This window comes from Cynocephalus volans, chromosome 17 (genome assembly GCF_027409185.1).
Source record: "Cynocephalus volans isolate mCynVol1 chromosome 17, mCynVol1.pri, whole genome shotgun sequence".
Taxonomy (NCBI): Eukaryota; Metazoa; Chordata; class Mammalia; order Dermoptera; family Cynocephalidae; genus Cynocephalus; species Cynocephalus volans.
In genome coordinates, this window is record NC_084476.1 from 5,584,764 (window position 1) to 5,603,982 (window position 19,219).

The 19,219-nt window shown below is 42.1% G+C and overlaps 2 protein-coding genes across 4 annotated transcripts in view; one reads left to right on the forward strand and one right to left on the reverse strand.

Annotated features, from left to right (window-relative positions):
* Window positions 1-221: 221 nt before the first annotated feature.
* GTF3C4 (general transcription factor IIIC subunit 4) lies at window positions 222-17,358 on the reverse strand. The gene is made up of 5 exons (XM_063082061.1): window positions 16,889-17,358; window positions 9,175-11,001; window positions 6,061-6,191; window positions 3,308-3,396; window positions 222-1,539 (listed from the first exon to the last, which is right to left on the reverse strand). Exons 1-5 carry the CDS (start codon window positions 17,246-17,248, stop codon window positions 1,475-1,477), a joined length of 2,472 nt encoding a protein of 823 aa, XP_062938131.1. The 5' UTR covers window positions 17,249-17,358; the 3' UTR covers window positions 222-1,474.
* Window positions 17,359-17,861: 503 nt separating this feature from the next.
* Window positions 17,862-19,219, forward strand: part of DDX31 (DEAD-box helicase 31) — a 70,526-nt gene continuing 69,168 nt past the window's right edge. For all 3 annotated transcript variants that reach the window (XM_063082369.1, XM_063082368.1, XM_063082370.1), the window contains exon 1: window positions 17,862-17,982. In XM_063082369.1, the coding sequence (XP_062938439.1) occupies window positions 17,887-17,982 (96 nt within the window). In that variant the 5' untranslated portion in view covers window positions 17,862-17,886. The remainder of the gene's footprint in view (window positions 17,983-19,219) is intronic.

A 19,219-nucleotide genomic window follows, 5' to 3' on the forward strand; every position in this document is an offset into this window, starting at 1 on the left:
TTTGGAAGTGCCTCTTAGGGCTCTTGTCTCCACTGCCTATGGGGAAGAAAGAGCACAAGTGTGCATGGGGTATGACTCCCTTACAGTGTTCTCCAAATAGAAAGATGTTATTTACAAAGTGAGGACAAAATGGCTTTCACTAAGGATACAAAATAAAAGCAGGAAATTACATGAGAGTAAAGGTGAAAAAGATAGCACAATATATGAATTAAGAATTTCATATTTTGTATTTCCTATCCAACTTTCCAGAAACATGCACTATTGCAAGATGTGTGCATTACAGTCATGTTGATTAGCACCAATCCCCTAGGACACTTATTTTAAAAATCCAAGAACACTGCAATTCCAGAATGCCTATTTTAGGTTTTGATTAACAGCAATTAATCAAATTGACAAAATTTGACATTTGACATTTCCTCTTAACAGCCCCAGAAAAATACCTGTATTCCAAATATCAAAGACTTTTGTAGACAGAGTAAATTCCCAGCTCTGTTCAACTAAACTGCACATGCTTGTAGCACCAGAGCTCAAGGATCTCCACTTCCGAGCGGCCCATCTCTCTCCAGACAGACTTCTACCCTGGATACTAAATGGAATGTCTAAATGTCAATATTAAAAATACTAAGTTTTAATTTAACAATAAAAGAAGAAAATATTTTTTTCTTCTGTGTACAAAGACCTCATCTAGGTTATTACAGTTAAGTTTGAAGCAGGGCTGTGACACAGGTGAACTGGAATACTTGATTGACATCTTTATATGTATTAAGGAGTTGGGTCAGAAAATCTGATGACATAGGAGAGAAAAATGAGTCACAGTTATTAACTTATAATAGTTACCTGATCATTTGACGCATTAAAACCAACTTTAGTTTTGGCTTCAACTTCTTAAAAAGTTTTAGGAAAATGTTCTCAATATACATGAAAAACAAGACTCGGCAGGACAGAGATCTGCAGCTATTTACTGAGAACAAAACATCAGCTCACTCGTTGTTTTTGACACTTTTAATATCTGTTGGAACATCGAATGCCACATACCAGGCAATTTAAGCTCTCTGGAGTCACAAGGCAGTTCTAGGCCAAAGCAAGGATTAAAACCTAACTCAGCCCAGCAAGGCCCTTATCCAAACTCAAGAAGAGACCATTCTGTTCCTAGAAATGATAGGACATTCTTTTTGTTCAGACTGCTTCAGTCTAGACATTTGAAAAATAAGTGTTCCTTTATTGGGTGAGGAATCAGGGACTAATGTTCATCTCAAAACAACTCAAACTTCCTGCATTCGGTCACTTAAAGAGATATCCTTTAGTCCCTGGAGATGGTGAATGCCCTTCAGAAATGAGCTCCCAGGACCCTCTTTATAATCGAGAAGAGCACCTCTCCACTTGAAAGGGCCAGACTCCTCCAGTGCATCCTCTCAGGCTAGGAGATGTTTTCTAGAGCAGAGTTCATGACCTTTCATCTTCCCACCACTGACATTTAGAAGACAGGAGAATCACAGAAAGGGCAGGGGCTTTGCAGTAACCTCTTAATCCAGTCAGGATCTGCAAAAGGAAGACAAGTGTTACCAAGCACTAGCTTCAGAAAAGGAGGTCAGATGGGATGAGCATCAGACTGCAGTGTCAAGAGATGGGCATTCCCAGCTCTGCATCAAACCAACTGTGTGTCAGGGACAAAGCATTTCACTCCTTTGGGTTTTGGTTTCCAACATTCTAAATGAGGCAGGGTTAAATTTGTGGTCACCAAAGCTAAGTGTGTGATGAAATTTTCTTCCTTCTGTGATAAAATAGGGAAATAAGGGTAATGAATGAATGTTCCATAAAGCACAATTTATTCAATCTGAAGACAGGACTAAGCTTTGTTCTGAGAGTGTATCCTTCACACACTGTTCATGTTAAAGTATCCTCTTACAAAATTACGGTAACAGTCATTTTAAAAAAATGCCATTTGGGCCGGCCTGTGGCTCACTCGGGAGAGTGCGGTGCTGATAACTCCAAGGCCATGGGTTCGGATCCCATATATGGATGGCCGGCTTGCTCCCTGGGAGAGGGTGGTGCTGACAACACCGAGTCAAGAGTTAAGATAAAAAAATTTTTAAAAAATTTTAAAAATGCCATTAGAGGAATAGAAATGCGGCAACGCTGGGTCAATACCTCCTCCCGCTGGGTCTGTGAAATGCTCTACTCTAATACTCTCTGCACACCCAGTAGCTTCTCATTCTTCCCAAAGCTATAAATGGCTCAACTCAAAGTCAACAGGCAGGTTTCATTGTTTTAAAGTTTCAATCTTCTCCAGATTTCCTGCCTAATACTATATCAATTCTTAACTGAAGTGATTGTTTAAAAGTTCCCAAAAATGTGTTTCAAAATAATCCAATAGGAGAAGGGAGGTGGGCAGGGGACTACAGATCAAACAGAAAAAGCTGTTGAGTTGATAATTTTTGAAGCTGAGTGATGGGTACCTAGGTGTTTATTATATTCTTCTCTTTACTTTTATGTACGATTGTGTTTCATAATAAAAAGTTAAAACAGAACACAAGCTGCTAACACATTAATTAGCTTCTGAGAATTAGAGAACTTCAGCCAATTTAGAGCAAAAAAATCAAGAATAAGGATGTAGTCTTATGAGAATGCCTTTATTTTTAGTTGAGACCACAAATTCTCCCCAAACATATACATGATTTTATATGCTTGTGTCTAGCTCATTTGGTTTGAGTGTAATGTTAACGAACCTCAGGTCAAAATTTGACATTTGCACAGCTATTAAATCACTAATTCCTTGCCCATGTTTACAATCTTATTTCCAGCTAGTTACCTCAGAAATAGAAATGTATGCTTTGTCACCAGGGCTATGAGGAAGGAGAATATAGATCAACCAGGAAAAACCCATCATGGCTACTAGCAGAATGACTCCAAGTGCATATCTTATTACTAATTGGCCAATGCTGTCTTTGTAAACAATATCATTTGCAGAGTTCTCATTCAAATATAATCTATATATGCCATCTAAAATAAGCTCTGACATTTTTTGGAATGAATAATTTGTTTGCAGTGACAGAACAGCAACTGCAGACCCACTTAACTCCCATACTAAAATGCAATATGTACTTTAACATGACATATTCCAATTACCACTTTTTAATTAGCTGTGGCTTCCTAATAACACTGTAAATAAAGAGCAGCACGAGCCTGCTCCCCGTCCCTGACGGCACAATGCTAAGCAGTGCAGAGTGTGACCTGAGCCATTATTCTGGGGTGCTGGCTCTGTGCCAGCATGCTCCATCCACCCTCTCACAGATGGGAAAGCACTCACCTTCTGGAGCCGGATGTCGGGCAATGCTGTCATGGAGCAAACACCTTCTGTATATCAAACTCTGGCAGGACTGGTAGGTTAAAAAGCACCTGAAAGACAGATTGTACCATCAAGGGAGAGGACTTGGTCAGAGAAAGCAAGGTGTAAGGTGTGGAGGCTAACTCCACTGCAGACAGTTATTCTAAAACCACACAAACCAAGTGAAAGTGTAACACTTCACAAATTCTTGGCAACAATGTATGCCTCTGTGCACCAAAGCAGGTCAAACCTCCACCACCCCACACTTAAGTAAAGGGGAAGTGGCTAGGTCATGGCACATAGTATGCGAAGAGGTGCAAACCTTCTCAGCCAGACAGCCACTGCAGCTTCTTTCTTGTCAGGTTTGCAGCAGTGGGAAAGAATTTAGTCTGTCTGTACCTGACTGTATTTTGAATTCTTGATTACGTTAAAAAAAACTTGATCACGTATTATATTGAGATTTATTCTTGTTAGTCATTCTTAAGATTAGTTAATAAGCACTATCTCTAAGAATCTGACAGTGCAATGGGAGAAAACCAGAAGGTTATGACACTAACAAATGTCCACAGGTTCAATTCCATCCAATGCTCATTCACTGAGCGTTTACCAGGGCCGGTAGAATGCAAGAAGATGGCAAAGACTGCATGTGGGTTCTGTAGGGAAGGTTTTCCAAAAGACAGCAGTTTTAAGTTGAGCAACTAAGTAGTAGAAAATACACAGAGGAAGGAGGTTAGGGGAAGGAACTCCAAGTAGGTCTACCTTGAGTAAAGACCTGAGTATGTAGAGAGGAAGATTACATATGAGTGAGTGCGAGCACCCATTCTCACACAGAAATTATACCAAGGTATTGTGGCACTAATTTTAATCAGCAAAAATGAAAGCAACTTTTCCAAAAGAACCCATCTGGGAGAAATTAATGTGTAGTGGTTACATATGTAGACTCTAGAGCCACAATGCCAGGATCTGAGCTCTGCCATTGATCACCAGTGTGACTTTCGGCAAATTGCTTAACTTCTCCCAGGCCCCAGTTTCCTTGTCTGTAAAAATGGAAATAATCACGGTGCCCCCCCATGCATGGTTGTTGTGAGGATATAGTAACTCAATATATGTATATATACTGCTTAGACTGGGCATGGCATATAGACAGTTCTTAATACATGTTAGCTACTGTTATTTTTATTACAGACCTAAAATCTACTATAAGCTTGTTTCCTATTCCCCCTCCCCGCAAAAAAAGCCAGAACAGTCGAATTAGAAAAAGCATAGAAATGCAATAAAAATTGTAAAAAAAACCAAGTATCCATCAACAAGGGAGTAAATCATGGAACACACGATGGAAAACTCTATAGCTGTTAAGAATGTGATCTTTGCACTGATGTAGAAAAATGTCCATGATATTTTGATAAGAGAACTGGCAGGCTGTTAAGATGATATTGTGTAGCACAATCCTGTTAAAGGTAAATTAAAAATTTTTAGTGAGTGCCTAACATGTACCAGGAGTTGTTCTAGAAATAGCTGTGAACAAAACAAACAAGTTCCTGTCCTCATGGAGCGTTCTATTCCAGAGGAAAGAGAACACAAAAAAGTAAATAAATAAATAGTGATTTTTGACTGTTAAGGAGGGAAATAAAGAAAGGAAGAGGAATGCAGAATATTGGTGGGGGGAGGGCCACCACAAGGAGGCCAGCATGCCTGGAGTAAAGTGAGTACAACAGGGAAATGTAGGGGGTGAGGTCAGAGAAAGGACGCAGGGAAGGAGCCCGGGGTGTGTAGTCTTATAGGTCACCAAGAGGATTTTAGCTGCCACTGGAGAATTTTGAGCAGAAGGGTGACATGAGCTGACACAATTATATTGAGAACAGACCAGGAGGTAAAGGATAAAAGCAGGAAGACCAGTTGGAGGATAACTCTAATAATCTGGGCAAGAGGTGACAGTGTCTTTGGAGCAGAGCTGTACAGGCAAAGAAGTGAGAAAAGGTTGGATTCCAATTTCAAATATCTATTAAACATCCAAATAGAGATACTCAGCAGGCAGTTAGATAAATCTGGACTCGGGGTAGGGATACAGTCTAAAGCTATCTCTTGAAGTCATCAGTGTACAGAAGTCATGTGAGCACCAGGGAGAGTGCTGCTAGAAAAAAAACAAGTCCAAAAATGGACAATATGGAAATAAGGTTGAACCAGCAAGGACAACTGAGAATGAAGAGTCAGAGGCATGAAGAAAACCAAGGAGTTCTATATCCCGGAGGCAGGTGACAAAAGCTTCAAAGAGGAGGAGGGAGTGACCAACCATGTCAAACATAGCTCGCAGGTCCAGGAAAATGAGGACACAACAAGGTTACCTCTTAGAGTGAAACTAAGGGAAGAAGAGGAGGAAGACTTCTACCCTTTATTATGAAATAAAACAAAAACTACATAAGAACACACACAGACTCATTAACTTTAACAAGTATTACTTTGTAATATACTTTTAAAAAACTTAACACTACTTTAAAGGAAAACAGTATTACCAAAATAAATGTTAAAAAGCCCTACATAACAAGCAGTAAAAACTGTTTTTTTTAAAGGTCATCCTGCTTTAGTCATAGTGATGAAAAGAGTCCACGCCAGACTTTAGAACAGTAGCGTTTCTCCAACATATTGGCATGGGCAACATATAACTGGGATAAATACTTTACAGTAGTTTGTGCTGCACAAAACTGAAAAAGGAGCAAAAGCAGGAGCTAACGGCTTACCGGAGCCAAATGTGGCCATTGGAACAGACTGCCTGTTTGCGATCTGTGAATGGCAAGATCTCTTTACACAAACTACAGTGCTCAGGGAAAGTTTGTTTGTTCATCTTCTTTGAGATATGTCCAATCAGCACCTAGTGAGACAAAGCAGCCAGCAAAGTTTAGTGGTAAGTGCAGGATTTCCTAAAGAAAAAGCATACTAAAACAAAAGGAAAATGAAAAAAATATGCAGTATAGTAAAAGAAAGGGAGATCTGCATTTCCACATAGGCTGATCATACTTTCTGAAAAGTAAAAAAAGCTAGACTTTCAACCTGTGTCAACTTGCTGAATAAAATAAATTCATTCAGGGACCCTGTGACAATGAAGTGAACTATAACCACTAAAGGAAAAAGTGTTCTGAAAACCAAAATCTTATTACTTGCCTTGTTTTAGTTGCTTCTGAAACAAGGACTTCAGAGTTCTGTTAGAAGACAAAGTATTCAGCTATTATTTATAATATTTTGACTTTAAGAAGGAAAAGCATAATTTCTATAGGCAGTATTACGTGGGATACTGCTAACTTTGAAGAACTATACAAATGTCTGTTCTTTAAGGAAAGCTTATAAACTAAAGGATAATCAGGATTAAAAAATAATTTCCCCTTCTGATGGCCCAAAGACCCACGACCCATTGAGCACAGTAGCTTGCAATCTGAGATCCACTGACCCCCACTGTAAAATAAATTAGAATTCATAAGGTTAAAAAGCCAAAAGTTAATGGGATTTAAACTGGTAATAAATTATATCCAGAACAAGTGAGATGGCGGGCAAGACCCACTGTGGGAATGGGAATGTGGCAGTGAGAGAGAGGTAACAGCACAGGCTCTATTCCTTGTCCCTACCTCTGCTTTGTTTATTAAGATTACACTCTTTACAAATAAAAGTCTGAAAAGCATCTAAATATACTTCATTAGTTTGTTGGAAAAAAACACTGACTGGAGGGGTCACTGGAAGGCATGGAATACACCACCCCTTCAGAACCATCTTCTGTTACCAGCAGGAAGCATGTCCTTAAAATTTTGAATCCATCGATGCTCAACCTCTTGTGGAAGAATCCATAAGATTTCAAATTAATTCAGTAAAATTAATTCACTTATGTTTCAAAGGGTATCTTAATAACTCAGAAGTTGGGAGCCAGCCATCTTGCCTGTTCTGGATATAATTTATTACCAATTTAAATCCCATTAACTTTTGGCTTTTTAACCTTAAGAATTCTAATTTATAGTCCCTTACAGCTAGGACAACCACTCTCACCCCCCTTTTTTAGATGGGCCACACATCTGACAATGGTCCAGTGACAAAAACTGCTCAGAATTCCTCTAGCAGAGAGGCACCCACATTTTATATAGGGAAGGCCCACTTCTATTTGCTCTCAACAGCCTTGATCGTGCAAACCCAACGATGTTAGTTTGACCCATGCATTCTCAGTGGAGTGATAGTCTTTCCACAGGAGCAAATATTGGTTCTTGGGGGACAAAAAATTCTTACTCTTTATGTATAAAGTACAGATAGACACACAGTACATAAACAGATATACAATATATCTGTGGTATTAAAATTTCACAGACACAGGCAATTAGGAAGAAATATCTAAAAATACTCCACTGGGAGGTGATGATAAGTGCTGGTCTAACTATACCAGCATACCAGGCTGAGAATCTCAGAAACAATGTATAACTACCAGTAAATCAACATCCTGGGTTAAAAAGGTCATTTTACACATATAGTTGCATTTTTAAGACACAAAATGTATAATCTTCAATCAGAACTCAGATGCTTAGGGGTACAATCTTCCGTTTTCTCAAGCTGGCTCTGTTGGAACCACATAACCATGCTAAATTTAGCTTCCCAAGCTCACAAGGCATCCTGACAATTATGGTAAACCATTACAAACCAACTTCCATTACTTATTTTCTAAAATGTTTTTGCTAATATCACATTGACTCTTATATATAATAACCCTAAATAGGTACTATGACACAGTGATAACCAGAATACTCTACTACACAATTTAGAATACAAGGAAACAATGTTTAAAAGCTGGCTTTTAAAGAAGAACACTTAGTTACAGGAACAGTACATCTTAACAATACTCAGGATCACTGCAAACATCCTATAAGCAAACATTTCAGGGGTATGCGAACACTCACACATACACAACACATTCCAACAGGAAAATGCATCAAGTGATTTGTGAATGGTTTAACATCAGGAATGAAGACATATGAATTTATTGCCTTCAGTTAATATTTTAAATAAGACTTTAGGCAATGAGATTGTCAACTTTCGGAGTAAAAAGGCAGACAGACGTTTGTGGTTTTCAATATTTTAGTTTATAGTATGTTCCTTGGAACACAAGTTCCTCAGGATTTTAGCAGCTGTTAGCTGCAAGATACATTCCTGATCAAGAAGTCTGTTTAACACTAAGCTACACAAAGGTAAGTTTCACGGGAATTCTCAGAACCCTTAGAATGATAACGTGTACCAGGAACCTTTAAGAGGAATATAGAGTATGCAGTATTTCCCCAAGCTTGGAGCCCTAGTGTTCTCTTAGGGAACTTGAATTCTATGGAATACATTTTGGATAACACAGTAAGATCATTCTGATACCAAAATAAAGATTATGCCCAGTTTTTACAAAAACAAGACATGGATAGTAATTTACTTTATATGCTCTTTTTGACTAAACCAGAAGACCTCCTCAAACTCTTTCAAATGGAAAACACCGCCCCCCCTTTGTAAAACAGGAAGGGAGCACAGGTACCATACTTCTCCTGCTGTGACTGCCCATCACATACTACTGCCAAATGCAGCCTCCTTGAGCTCATCCACAGCCTGGAAATCTCATCCTGCAAACCTTGCATATTAATCAAGACCACAGTGAGAGGAAGAATCCAAATACTCTGTGTGTGAATGTGTCCTCTGCATTAATCCATGTTTCCTATTTATCCCCCTCATGCCAATCGATTACCTAAATAACATCAAAGCAAAAGTTGAGCTTTAGAAATTCAATTTAGGCCATTTCTTTCTCTCAAAGAATTTTCACAGTTTCAGTGTCTTTGTTAATAAACACCTACCCGTGCTGTTCTGTCATCATACTCTTCATCAGACATTAAAAAGTTACACAGTCCTCTGGTTGGGATGCTAGTGTTTTCTGTGATCCAGGTGTGCAGGTACACTTCTCCTAACACTCGCTTCATGTGTTCCCTGGTCAAGTGCATCTCCACAGCTTCAATCTTCCCTTGGATTTCGAGGAGCTTCTCCTCCATTGGCTCCCGGCCTCCGACATCGGCAGTCTGGGCGAGCGAGTCATCCATAGGCTCCTCTGCATCACCCTCTTTGCTCCTCTCCTGTGGGCCGTGCCTAGGCGCTTGTTTGGAAGAAGTGCCTTCCTCTTGATGTTCATCCTCGACATTGCCCATCCCAGGTGAGTCAACTAGTAAGATTTTTGAATCCTCATGGGCAGGTTTCCATAAGACTTCTGAAGGGGTTTTCTGCATTGACTGATACAAAATCCTCAGGAGGAAAAGCTTAAAACGCCAAAAATAGGTGACCCCACTGCTTTCAATCTTTTTTTCCAAAGCTTCTTGTAAAAATTGAGGGATATGTTTATCTTTTAAAATCTTCCAGCGTACTAGGTCTATTAAATCTACCTGCTTAAAGAGATTTTGAACTGAAGATTCCAGGAGCTGAGCGGCTGCTTCTTCAAAGGTTTTAAGAGTAACAAATTGGACCTGGTAGTTTTTGTTAACAGGATGGAGGCCATTTATCATGCCCTCAGTTGTAATGATGGCCAGATACGCACCACAGGGGCTCACTGCTATTCCATGAGTCCTCACCGAGCCAAACACATCTGAGAGTTTAATCAATTGGTGTTCAAACTTTAATGCAACATCTGTGAAAATGGGAATCAACTGCCTCACTTTCCCATCACTGGAACAAGTATATACTGTTCCATTCTGTTTGTCTGCAGTCATGGAGACAATCGGCAGTGAGTGAAGGCCTGTGACGTGGGAATTGTGAACATTCAGACCGGCTTTGGAGATCAGTAGAAGACACCAAAACACATAGGATCCTCTTGCAGCCACCACTAAGCTACAACTACACTTCTGGTAAGGATGATAAAGTGGCACACATTTGATGCTGTGCACAGGCAACTGGTCCATTTCTTTCCACAAGACAACAGGCTGCCTTAAAGTGAAATAGCCTTTGACTGCTTTGAGATTGACAGGAAGAATTTTTACAGGTCCAAAAGCACTCCCCACAATAAGGCCACTCATTTTCCGATTATTGTGCTCATATTCCCACCAAAACAAAACACTAGGAGAATTGATTCCTGACTCAATCGTGTTGCATGAAGAGATGGATTCCTTTCCTACAAATGGTAGCTGAAACTGCCACACAGCAATGTTACCATTTTCAAAGAGGACAGCCAAAAGCACGCTGCCGACATCCCGGCATTCATTGTTATGCTTCACCTGCTGAGTGGTACAGATGCCTGACCACTCCATTCTGACGGGGGTCTGCATGCTGTGTCTCCTCTGAAACTCAGCAAAGTCTCCGAGATTTCCTTCCGGGGCCTCATTTTTAGACAGCCTGTAACTGGTCTCATAAAGACGTTCTCCGTAAATCTCAGTCAGATCGACCAGCTGGACCCACTGCAGTCTGTTGAGGTTAGCCTGGATGGTCAGGCGATTGTCCATGGTCAGTGCTGCCAAGAGGCACCGGCCATTAGCATCACAGCCCATGGGGGACCAGCTAGTGTATTTGAATCCTCTCAATGGTGGCAAAGCCTTCCCCTCAGGGTTGAACACCCTATCCAACATGAAAGTCTGACTGACTGTGGGGTCTTTAGAGGTGGCAAATTTCTCCTTGCACTCAGCAACTTCTGTTTTTGAGCCAACCTGAAAATAAGAGATATAAACACTATCAGATAAGTATTTATCTATATTAATTGATTCACATTAACATATATGATAATTTTCTATCAATTCTGTTAATTTTGGCATGACAAACATTTAAAAGATCAAGTACATGTCTAAAAACTAAATGAGCATTTTACTCAAGGAGACAGCAATTTTTTTTAAGGGCCAGAATAAATGTTATTCATAGCCTGCTTTCCATATTTTTCTTAGAATAGACATAAGCAATAGAGATGTACTTGATTCTTAAGAACCAACAGGGCACTTAGCTGAGCTATTCATGAAACAATAAAGGTGCTAAAATTTATGAAAATATGTATCTATATACATCTTTTATAAGATATTTAGGTTAGATATTTGGATTTTTATAATACCTTTGAGATATAAATGCAAGCTTTAGGGTTTTTTGCAAATTATGCTGAGAGCCAACTCCAACTGCTTTGCCTACTGTTTCTATAGAATAACGTCCGCTCCAATCAGACTACTCTATTTGCTGTTCCTGAACATTCCCACTTCTGCTTTCCCTGGATCCCTTGCCTAGTCTTTCCTCCTATCTAAATCCCATCCATTCTACCAGGTCTAGTTCTCTCTATGAGGCGTTCTGAGGTCATTCCAGCTTTCATTAATTTCTCCCTCCAAGTTCATAACATATATCAACAGTGCCTAGCCATATGATGTTGAGTTCTTTAAAAGGATTTTAAAGGAACATTAAAGAGGACCAAAGAGATAAATGACCAAAAGAAAGTGTTCCACAGCCATAAAAAAATAGCCAGGAAGGTAAAAGCCAAAAAAGTGCAGAGGTCAGCCAAAAGATGGCTTCTATTATATGCTGGAAGCAGGAAAAAGAAAGGATTTGATACACCATCTTTAAGAGATATGAATATAAGAAAAAGAAAGCAGAATCTTTCAATCCCTTTTTAGTGTCAATCTCCTTTTTCATAGAGGCTGACTTTCAAATTAGGAAGAATAGAACACGATTAAAAGGGAATTCAAGCCTAAGACATATGAATATAATAAAATTCATTTTAAATGAGTTTATGTTCCCAAGCCCAGAGGAATTTCACTCTAGGACACAGGAAGAACTTGAAAGACGTTAACTCAGAGCCTCTAACTACATCCCAGATAAAGCTTAGACAACTGGGGATGTGTCAGAAAACCAGAGTGCAACAAATAGTTTAAACATATCTCCCAAACAGTAAATAGGTAACAAAAACTATAGACCACTAGGCCTAAAAGGGAATAAAATTCCTCGATGTATTAACAAACAAATGGTTTGCGGAGAGAGCAGTGACCATTACAAACTAGCAGAGGATAGCTAGAATAATTTAATCTTATTCTCTTTTCTGCTAAAACTGCCAGATGACATAATAAACAAGCACATAAAATGAAAGGCAGATATAAAGTCATCTGCCAAATCAATTAGATGGCAAACTTTTCCTCGAGTGTTTCACAGAACACTACTCCCCAAATTGTTCCTTAAAAAAAGAGTTTTGTGGCTAAATAAGTTTTGGAAATGCTATATATTATGAATCATTTCCCTTTGAAAAGTCACAGGAACACACTAAATGCCTTGGCCAGGGAGCTACTATACAGACTTATTTAAGTAGAGTTAGCCAACTTTTCTTTTTCTTTTTTTTTTTTTTTTTAAACAATAGAACCTTTTGGGGGGATTGTTAACCTCTATCATCCTAAAGAATACTCTAGAAATGGTGTTTTAGGCAGTATATCTTGATTTTAGAAAGGCATTTAAGGTAGTATCTTGGATACACCATGGATCTGCTGGACTAACATAAAGACTGGAAGTTCCAATTAAATGAGGTGTAGGTGGCTAGTTTGGTAATGAAATGCTATTAATCAAGGCCCAGAGATTTGTGAAGGTAGATAAAATTTGAAATATGACAGGATGAAGCACAGCACACTGACTGAAAATCCATGCTATGATGCAAGACTACATGGACTCAAAGGCTGCCACTATTACATACTAGCTCTGTGACTGTGCAAATTGCTTAAATCTTCTGCCCTTAATTTCCACTTAATGTATAAAAGAGAATAATGATACATGTCTCAGAGTCAGGAAGGTTAAATAAAGCATATATTAATAAGTGCTCAATAAACATTAGTTATGATGATCATTATTAATAATCTCTGAGGATTAAATAAATGTTAATGAGACCTAATACAAGTACATAAGGCTGGCCACTTAGCTCAGCTGGTTAGAACACATCTTTGTAATATCAAGGTCAAGGATTCAGATCCTCATACCGGCCAGCTGCCAAAAAAATAAAGAAAATAAAAGTATATAAAATGCAGGGTAGATGTACTTGTCAAATTGTTCACCAAATGAAAGGTAGATATAAAATGGCTCACCAAACCCTGTAATACTGTAAACTAAGCAATAATCCTTAGGTTAAATTTACTACAAATAAAGCTACTATAGAACCAAAAGTAAATTTACAGAATTTGTAACCCAAAGTAACAGCACAGGATGAAATGAAGCTCAAGCAACCCTGGGTCTCACTCATCACAGGAAAAATTGATAGGACAGGGAGCAGCATAAAATCTTGACCGGTAGGAGAGCCTTATGGTTTTATATAGTAATTTCTAACATATTAGTTTGAATTAGCCTAGTGCACCTCCCCCCAACTCTCCCTATCACAAAACTAGTTAACAAATTAAAACAACCCTTAGATACCCAAGGAGCATACCACTTTTTCAAGTCCAGTTCCCAGAGGCCTGCCTACAGCCAATCATTTAATTGTATACTATCTGGTTTCCACCTGACCACTAAAACTACTAATAGCTAAGCACTCTGTAAGCGCCTGAAAAATAAAAACTCATTTGAAGCTTTTAGACAGGAAGCTTCTTGAGGGCAGGGAATATGATGCCAAAGACAGGCAAAGATTATTTAACTTAATGTAGTATATGGAGTTAATACTTTCTAAGACTCCCAACACTGATGCACAAACAATCAGGTACACAAATATCACAAGGATTTGGAACTACATACAATTAGACGATTCACTAAATCAGTAGTCCAATGGGAAGAAAAACTGTAACTTATTCTTAAATCACTATTTCATTGCTTTTCAGGTTTATATCATTCACTTTTATATCATATAACCTCAGTGCTCAGGACAGTAACTTGCAAATGGCTGATAATTAATATTTGAACTGCTATAAAACTGCAGATTTTCCTAAAAGAAATTCATAGTTTAGGGCTAACCAGTTAGCTCGGTTGGTTACAGCATGGTGCTGATAACACCAAGGTCCAGGGTTATTCCCTATTCTGACCAGCTGCCCCCCCCCCCCAAGAAAGAAAGAAATTCATAGTCTAAATAACAGAATCATAGAGCAAAAGCTTTAAAGGGGTTTAGCACCTAGCGTTCTAAGCAGTGCTACACACCAAAACTGTGATGTAGGTTGCACTATCCCTCATTTGGGTTAAAGCAAAGGCAAGCAGGACAGCACTGAGTAGATTTAAATCCTCAGGAATTGTCAATGGGTAGAACCATCAAAGTACTGACACAGACTTCTTACATTCCTCCCATTATACCACAGTTTTATACCACAGAGGCCTCTTTTAGAATTGCAGGGACAACTCAGCATTCATTCACTAGGCAGTCCTAGTCTAGTAAGACAGCTAACTGATTGATGGTTTGTGTGATGTGCATTCCAAAAAACAGCACAGAAGGGGAAAACGTCATTAATTAATTGCATGCAAGCTACCTATCAATTATAAGAGGACTATATAGATCTCCTGTTACTAGTTAAGACAGCTGTGGCAAAATGGTAGTCAAATTTTTATAGCAATACTAGGAATATCTCGTGTCTACACCCACATTAAATCTAGACTTTTATGCCTTCATACCTGTGTGACTACATTACTTTTTTACCTTGAGCATTTACAGGGTGCCAGGAACTGTGCTGTGTGTATGCACTTAATTTAATCTTTAAGAAAACCTAAACAAGATTTTATTATCCCCATTTTATACATAGGCCTATATTTCTATCTTGTGCTAAAGCCCAATCTGTTAACCCCTATTTAATACTGATCCCAACAATCATCTTCTTGCCTCTACTCCAGCCAGATTCATATTCCTGAACTGTGTAACAGCATGTTAGGGCTTCCTAGATTGAAGCCACCCTCCTCAGACTGGCCTTCAAGGTTCCCAAACTGGCCTTGCCTTACTTTCTCTGACTCTCTAGAAGAGCGACTCAAGCTCATTTGTTGATCCATGATTACTTCCAGAAACAACAGTTAATTATGTTCATGACTTAAATATGTTTGTGAATGAGACTGACGCCTTTTTGCCAACTGGAATGACTTTTCCTGCCTTCCTCTTACAAACCAAACACTAATTTCTTTTAGGACTGTTGCAGGTTCACCACCAGATGACCCTCCCTGATAAAAGCACCTCCTCTCACTAATCCCTCCTTTCTTTAAATTCTCTTTGCTAAAGTATTCAGTCGCTATCATTCTGACACCTACCCTTTTCTCCAGTTGATGTGCATATGAACATCCTTGGAAACAGGCAAGTTACTTTTCAGCAAAGCATACACCTTTTTCCTGCCTCCCTCTTTGCGCATTTCTCAGTTTCACAGGATTGCCAGCATCTACCTGATTTGCTTATGCTTGAACAAATTTGTTCATACATTTTTCAAGATCTTAGAGGGATTAGTCATACAAGTTTACCAATGATCTAATTCAACATCCAGTTGTCTGCTTGAAGTTTGAATTAAGTATGTTAAACAGTGATGAGGGCTATTTGCACCCTACCCTAGGCTAATGACTCATATTTAAAATGGCTGTCCAGAGTAAAGTTTTAGAAAAACTTTGTTTCATAAACATGTTCTTTGCATATAGATACATATCTTTACAGTGCTTATCATTACCTAATATTACCTTATTTGTTCATGACTTGCCAAAGAATGTAAGCTCCAAGAGGGCAGGGAATTTGTTTTGTACACTGCTTTATTTCCAGAACCTAGATCAGCACCTAGCACATAGAGATATTCAAATATCTGCTGAATGAATGAATATACACTTTGGCAGAGCACATATACGCACACAGATCTATAAAAGAAATATGGAAAGTTTTTATACTTTAAGCTACTAAAATCAAAGACAGGGCTTACTGCTTGAATATGGCAACATTCAAATAAAACAGTAAAATGGTAGGAACCCTACAGTTCTGAAGGCAAACTTAGATTATAAGCTGAAGCACTAAACTTACAGAGACCTTGGACTTGCACTTGTTTCCAGAGGCTTTATTTTTCATTCTACGTCCCAGAGATGTTTAGCTAGTAAAGAAAAACTAGAGCACAAAACCCGAGATCCAGTATTTACTCATCTGCCCAAGGTGAGAAGCAAGTCGCTGAAATACTTCATTCAACGGAAAGGACCAGTTGTTGTTCTCCAAAGCAAAAGAGGCGCGAGAGGAGGGCACGACACAGTAAACAAAGCCAGACAAGGGCCTCGGTGAGTTGGCCCCAGACAATAGGAGCAACGGTAGAGGTAGGTCTGGGGTTGGGTCCACAGGGGTTGGAGTCTCCGAAAGCCCCCCAGACAAGGAAGCTGCGCTAGCCGCCGGCCAGACGCAGGGACGAAGGAAGGGCTGGCGGCAGGGGCGCCCTCCAGGGCGTGTGTGTGGTGGTGGGGTTGAGCCAGGAAACAGGGCCCAAACAGCTACAAGGCTCATTTTCTGCTTTTTAAAGCTGTGGGGACCCCTGGCTGCTTAAGTCCCGGCCGCTGCGTAAGAGGAGGGGAATCCCAGGACCAGGTGCGGACCGGGACTCCCCTGGGACGGATGACGCGGCCGCGGGACCGGGGCAGGAGGAGACCCCAGGGCTGGGGCCGGGGATGACTTACTTTGAGGAGACAGCTGTTGAGAGGGGCGGGCACCGAGGTGCGGTGGATAACCAGGTCCTGGCCCGGGTTGTGCACGTCGCAGATGAGTTCCAGCACAGCGATGCTGCGGGCCGTGGACACCGACACGCGGTGGTCCTCGGACCAGGCCAGCGGCTCCAGGCCGCTCACCGCATACTGCAGCTTCACGGCCGGCTCCCTCCGACTCACCATGAGGCGGAACGCGGCGCTGGGCCCCGGGGCCGCGTCCGCCGCCGGCTCCTTCCCGCCCGCCTCCCCGCCCCCCTCACCCCCCTCCTCCTCCCCTGGCGGCGCAGGCCTGTCGGCCGCGGGCCCCACCCGGGCCTTGTCGGCCGTGTTCATCTTCCCCCAGCGACAGAGGTCGCAGCCCCCGGAGCGCCAAGCCCGCGTCGCGGTCCTGCGGCCGCCCACCACACTGCTGCCGCCGCCGCCCCCGCGCCCTCCGCGGCGGTTTTCTCCCCTCAGGCCCCGGGCGCCGCCGAGCCAAGAAGGACCCCGCCGTTGCCAGGCGACGCAGCCCTGCCGCGTGGCCAAGGAGCTGCCTGTCTAGAAAACGCACCTCCCGTGCGGGCCCCACCTAAGCGCACGGGCGCTTGAGAGGGCAAGTGAAAGGCAAGAAGCCTCGAGGTCCCCCCTCTCCCGGTGACCGAGTCCCAGGCCCTTTCAGGGACCTCCCCGGACAACGAACTACGCATGGGTCACTAAAGTGCTGATGAAACAGTGATGCGGCGGTAAAGGCAGGACGCGTCGGTTTGATGGCGCACGGCCCCTTCTAGTTTCTCAGAGGTATTCAAAGAGCGAGACGAGCTTGGACTCTCAGGCCGTCCCCTGCCGCCGCTACAGGCGCTCCCGGGGCGGGCTCGCGGAGCTGGAGCCGTGCTGGACCCGGACGTGGCGGCGGCTCCGCGGGCAGCCGTGCGGGGTCCTCGCGCGCGTCCCACGTGGGCGGCTCCAGGGCGCCGCCCGCCCGATCCCCGGCCATGGCGGGCGCCGACGGTTCGCTCCTCGACGTGCCCGAGACCCGGGCCGCCGGCAGCAGCACGTTCTCCAGGCGCCCCCAGGCCCAGGCGAGGCGGGTGAGTTCCGACCCGGCTTCCGCTCCGTCCCCACCCGCGGCCCGGCACTCGCGGCGCGCCGCCAGCTGCCGCCCCGACTCCGGGCTGGGCTTCGAATGCTTGACAGAGTTGAGGGAGGCGAGGCAGACACCCGGCAGCCTCTGGAGGGGCTGCTCAGAAACGCGGGTCTCAAGTCGGGACTCCAGCCCGCGGGGTGTGCTCGGAGGCGGGGGGCTGCTGCTGCGGGCGGCTGGAGAAGGTAGAGGAAGGGGTTGGAGCTTCTGTTCCGTAGGAGGGAGGAATGGCGCTCGGGTGAGGCCCAGGCCAAGGCTTCACCTCTCTAAGCCGGTTTACGCGACTCCGAGGAGGGTAGTTTGAGGACTGAAGACTGGAGGATAGAAACTTCTTCCAAGAGCTTCCAAAAGTGGGGTGGACCTTCATCTCGTGCAGTGGGGGAGGGAGGAAGGGAGAAAATAGGATTCATCGATATAATCCCTTGACAAGAAAGGGTGAAGATGTCTTGAAATTAACCCGAGTAAGAGCTGGAAACTGGTGTCGTGTGGTTGATTTATCTCCTAGAAAGGGAAGGACTACAGGGCAGAAAGCTTCTTGTAAGATCATAAATTACCCCAGAGACCAGGAAGGATACAATCTAGTGCCAAGGGAAGTTTTGGGTCTTTGTTTTCCTTCTTTTTTTCCCGAAAAAGCGATAAATAATTTCATTGAAAAATCAATTACCAGGGTCAGTTCAGTTCAACCAGTGCTGAAGCTGAAATTCCTTGGGTTCACAGAAACTTACACCAGAAACATTCACTCTCTAGATTCTCTTTTTTGTTTGTTTGTTTGTTTTGTTTTGTTTTTTAAAGTGATAAGCTTTAGGATTTAGATGCTTGGGAGTAAGGAGTCTTCAGCCAGCCAGACGTGCAGTCACATCTGTGCGGGAGGAGGCAGGGGGAAGGTAGACGAGCCATGGGGAGCACGAGCTTTGGAGTAGGATAGATCTGCGATTAGAAGCCAGCCTGCAACACACCAGCTCTGCGACCTTGGGGAAGTTACTTAACCTTTCTGATCTTCATGTTTCCTAGCCTTAAAATGAGAACAGGAGTTTCTACTTCATGTATGGTTATTGTGAGGATTCAATGAAATAATATAGGCACTCTACGTTGTCTGGCCCATACAGGCACTTAATAAATACCGATAATAAAGAGTAAATAAAGTAGTGTTGACTCCCAGACGCTCCATCAGGAAGTCAGTAGGG

Coding starts and splice junctions, on each gene's coding strand:
- GTF3C4 (XM_063082061.1), bottom strand. CDS start 17,248: ATGAACACGGCCGACAAGGCCCGGGTGGGGCCCGCGGCCGACAGGCCT. Junction 3,397..6,060: donor AATGGCCACATTTGGCTCCG/GTAAGCCGTTAG, acceptor TCTGTCTTTCAG/GTGCTTTTTAACCTACCAGT. Junction 1,540..3,307: donor CCGACATCCGGCTCCAGAAG/GTGAGTGCTTTC, acceptor TTCCTTTTGCAG/ATCCTGACTGGATTAAGAGG.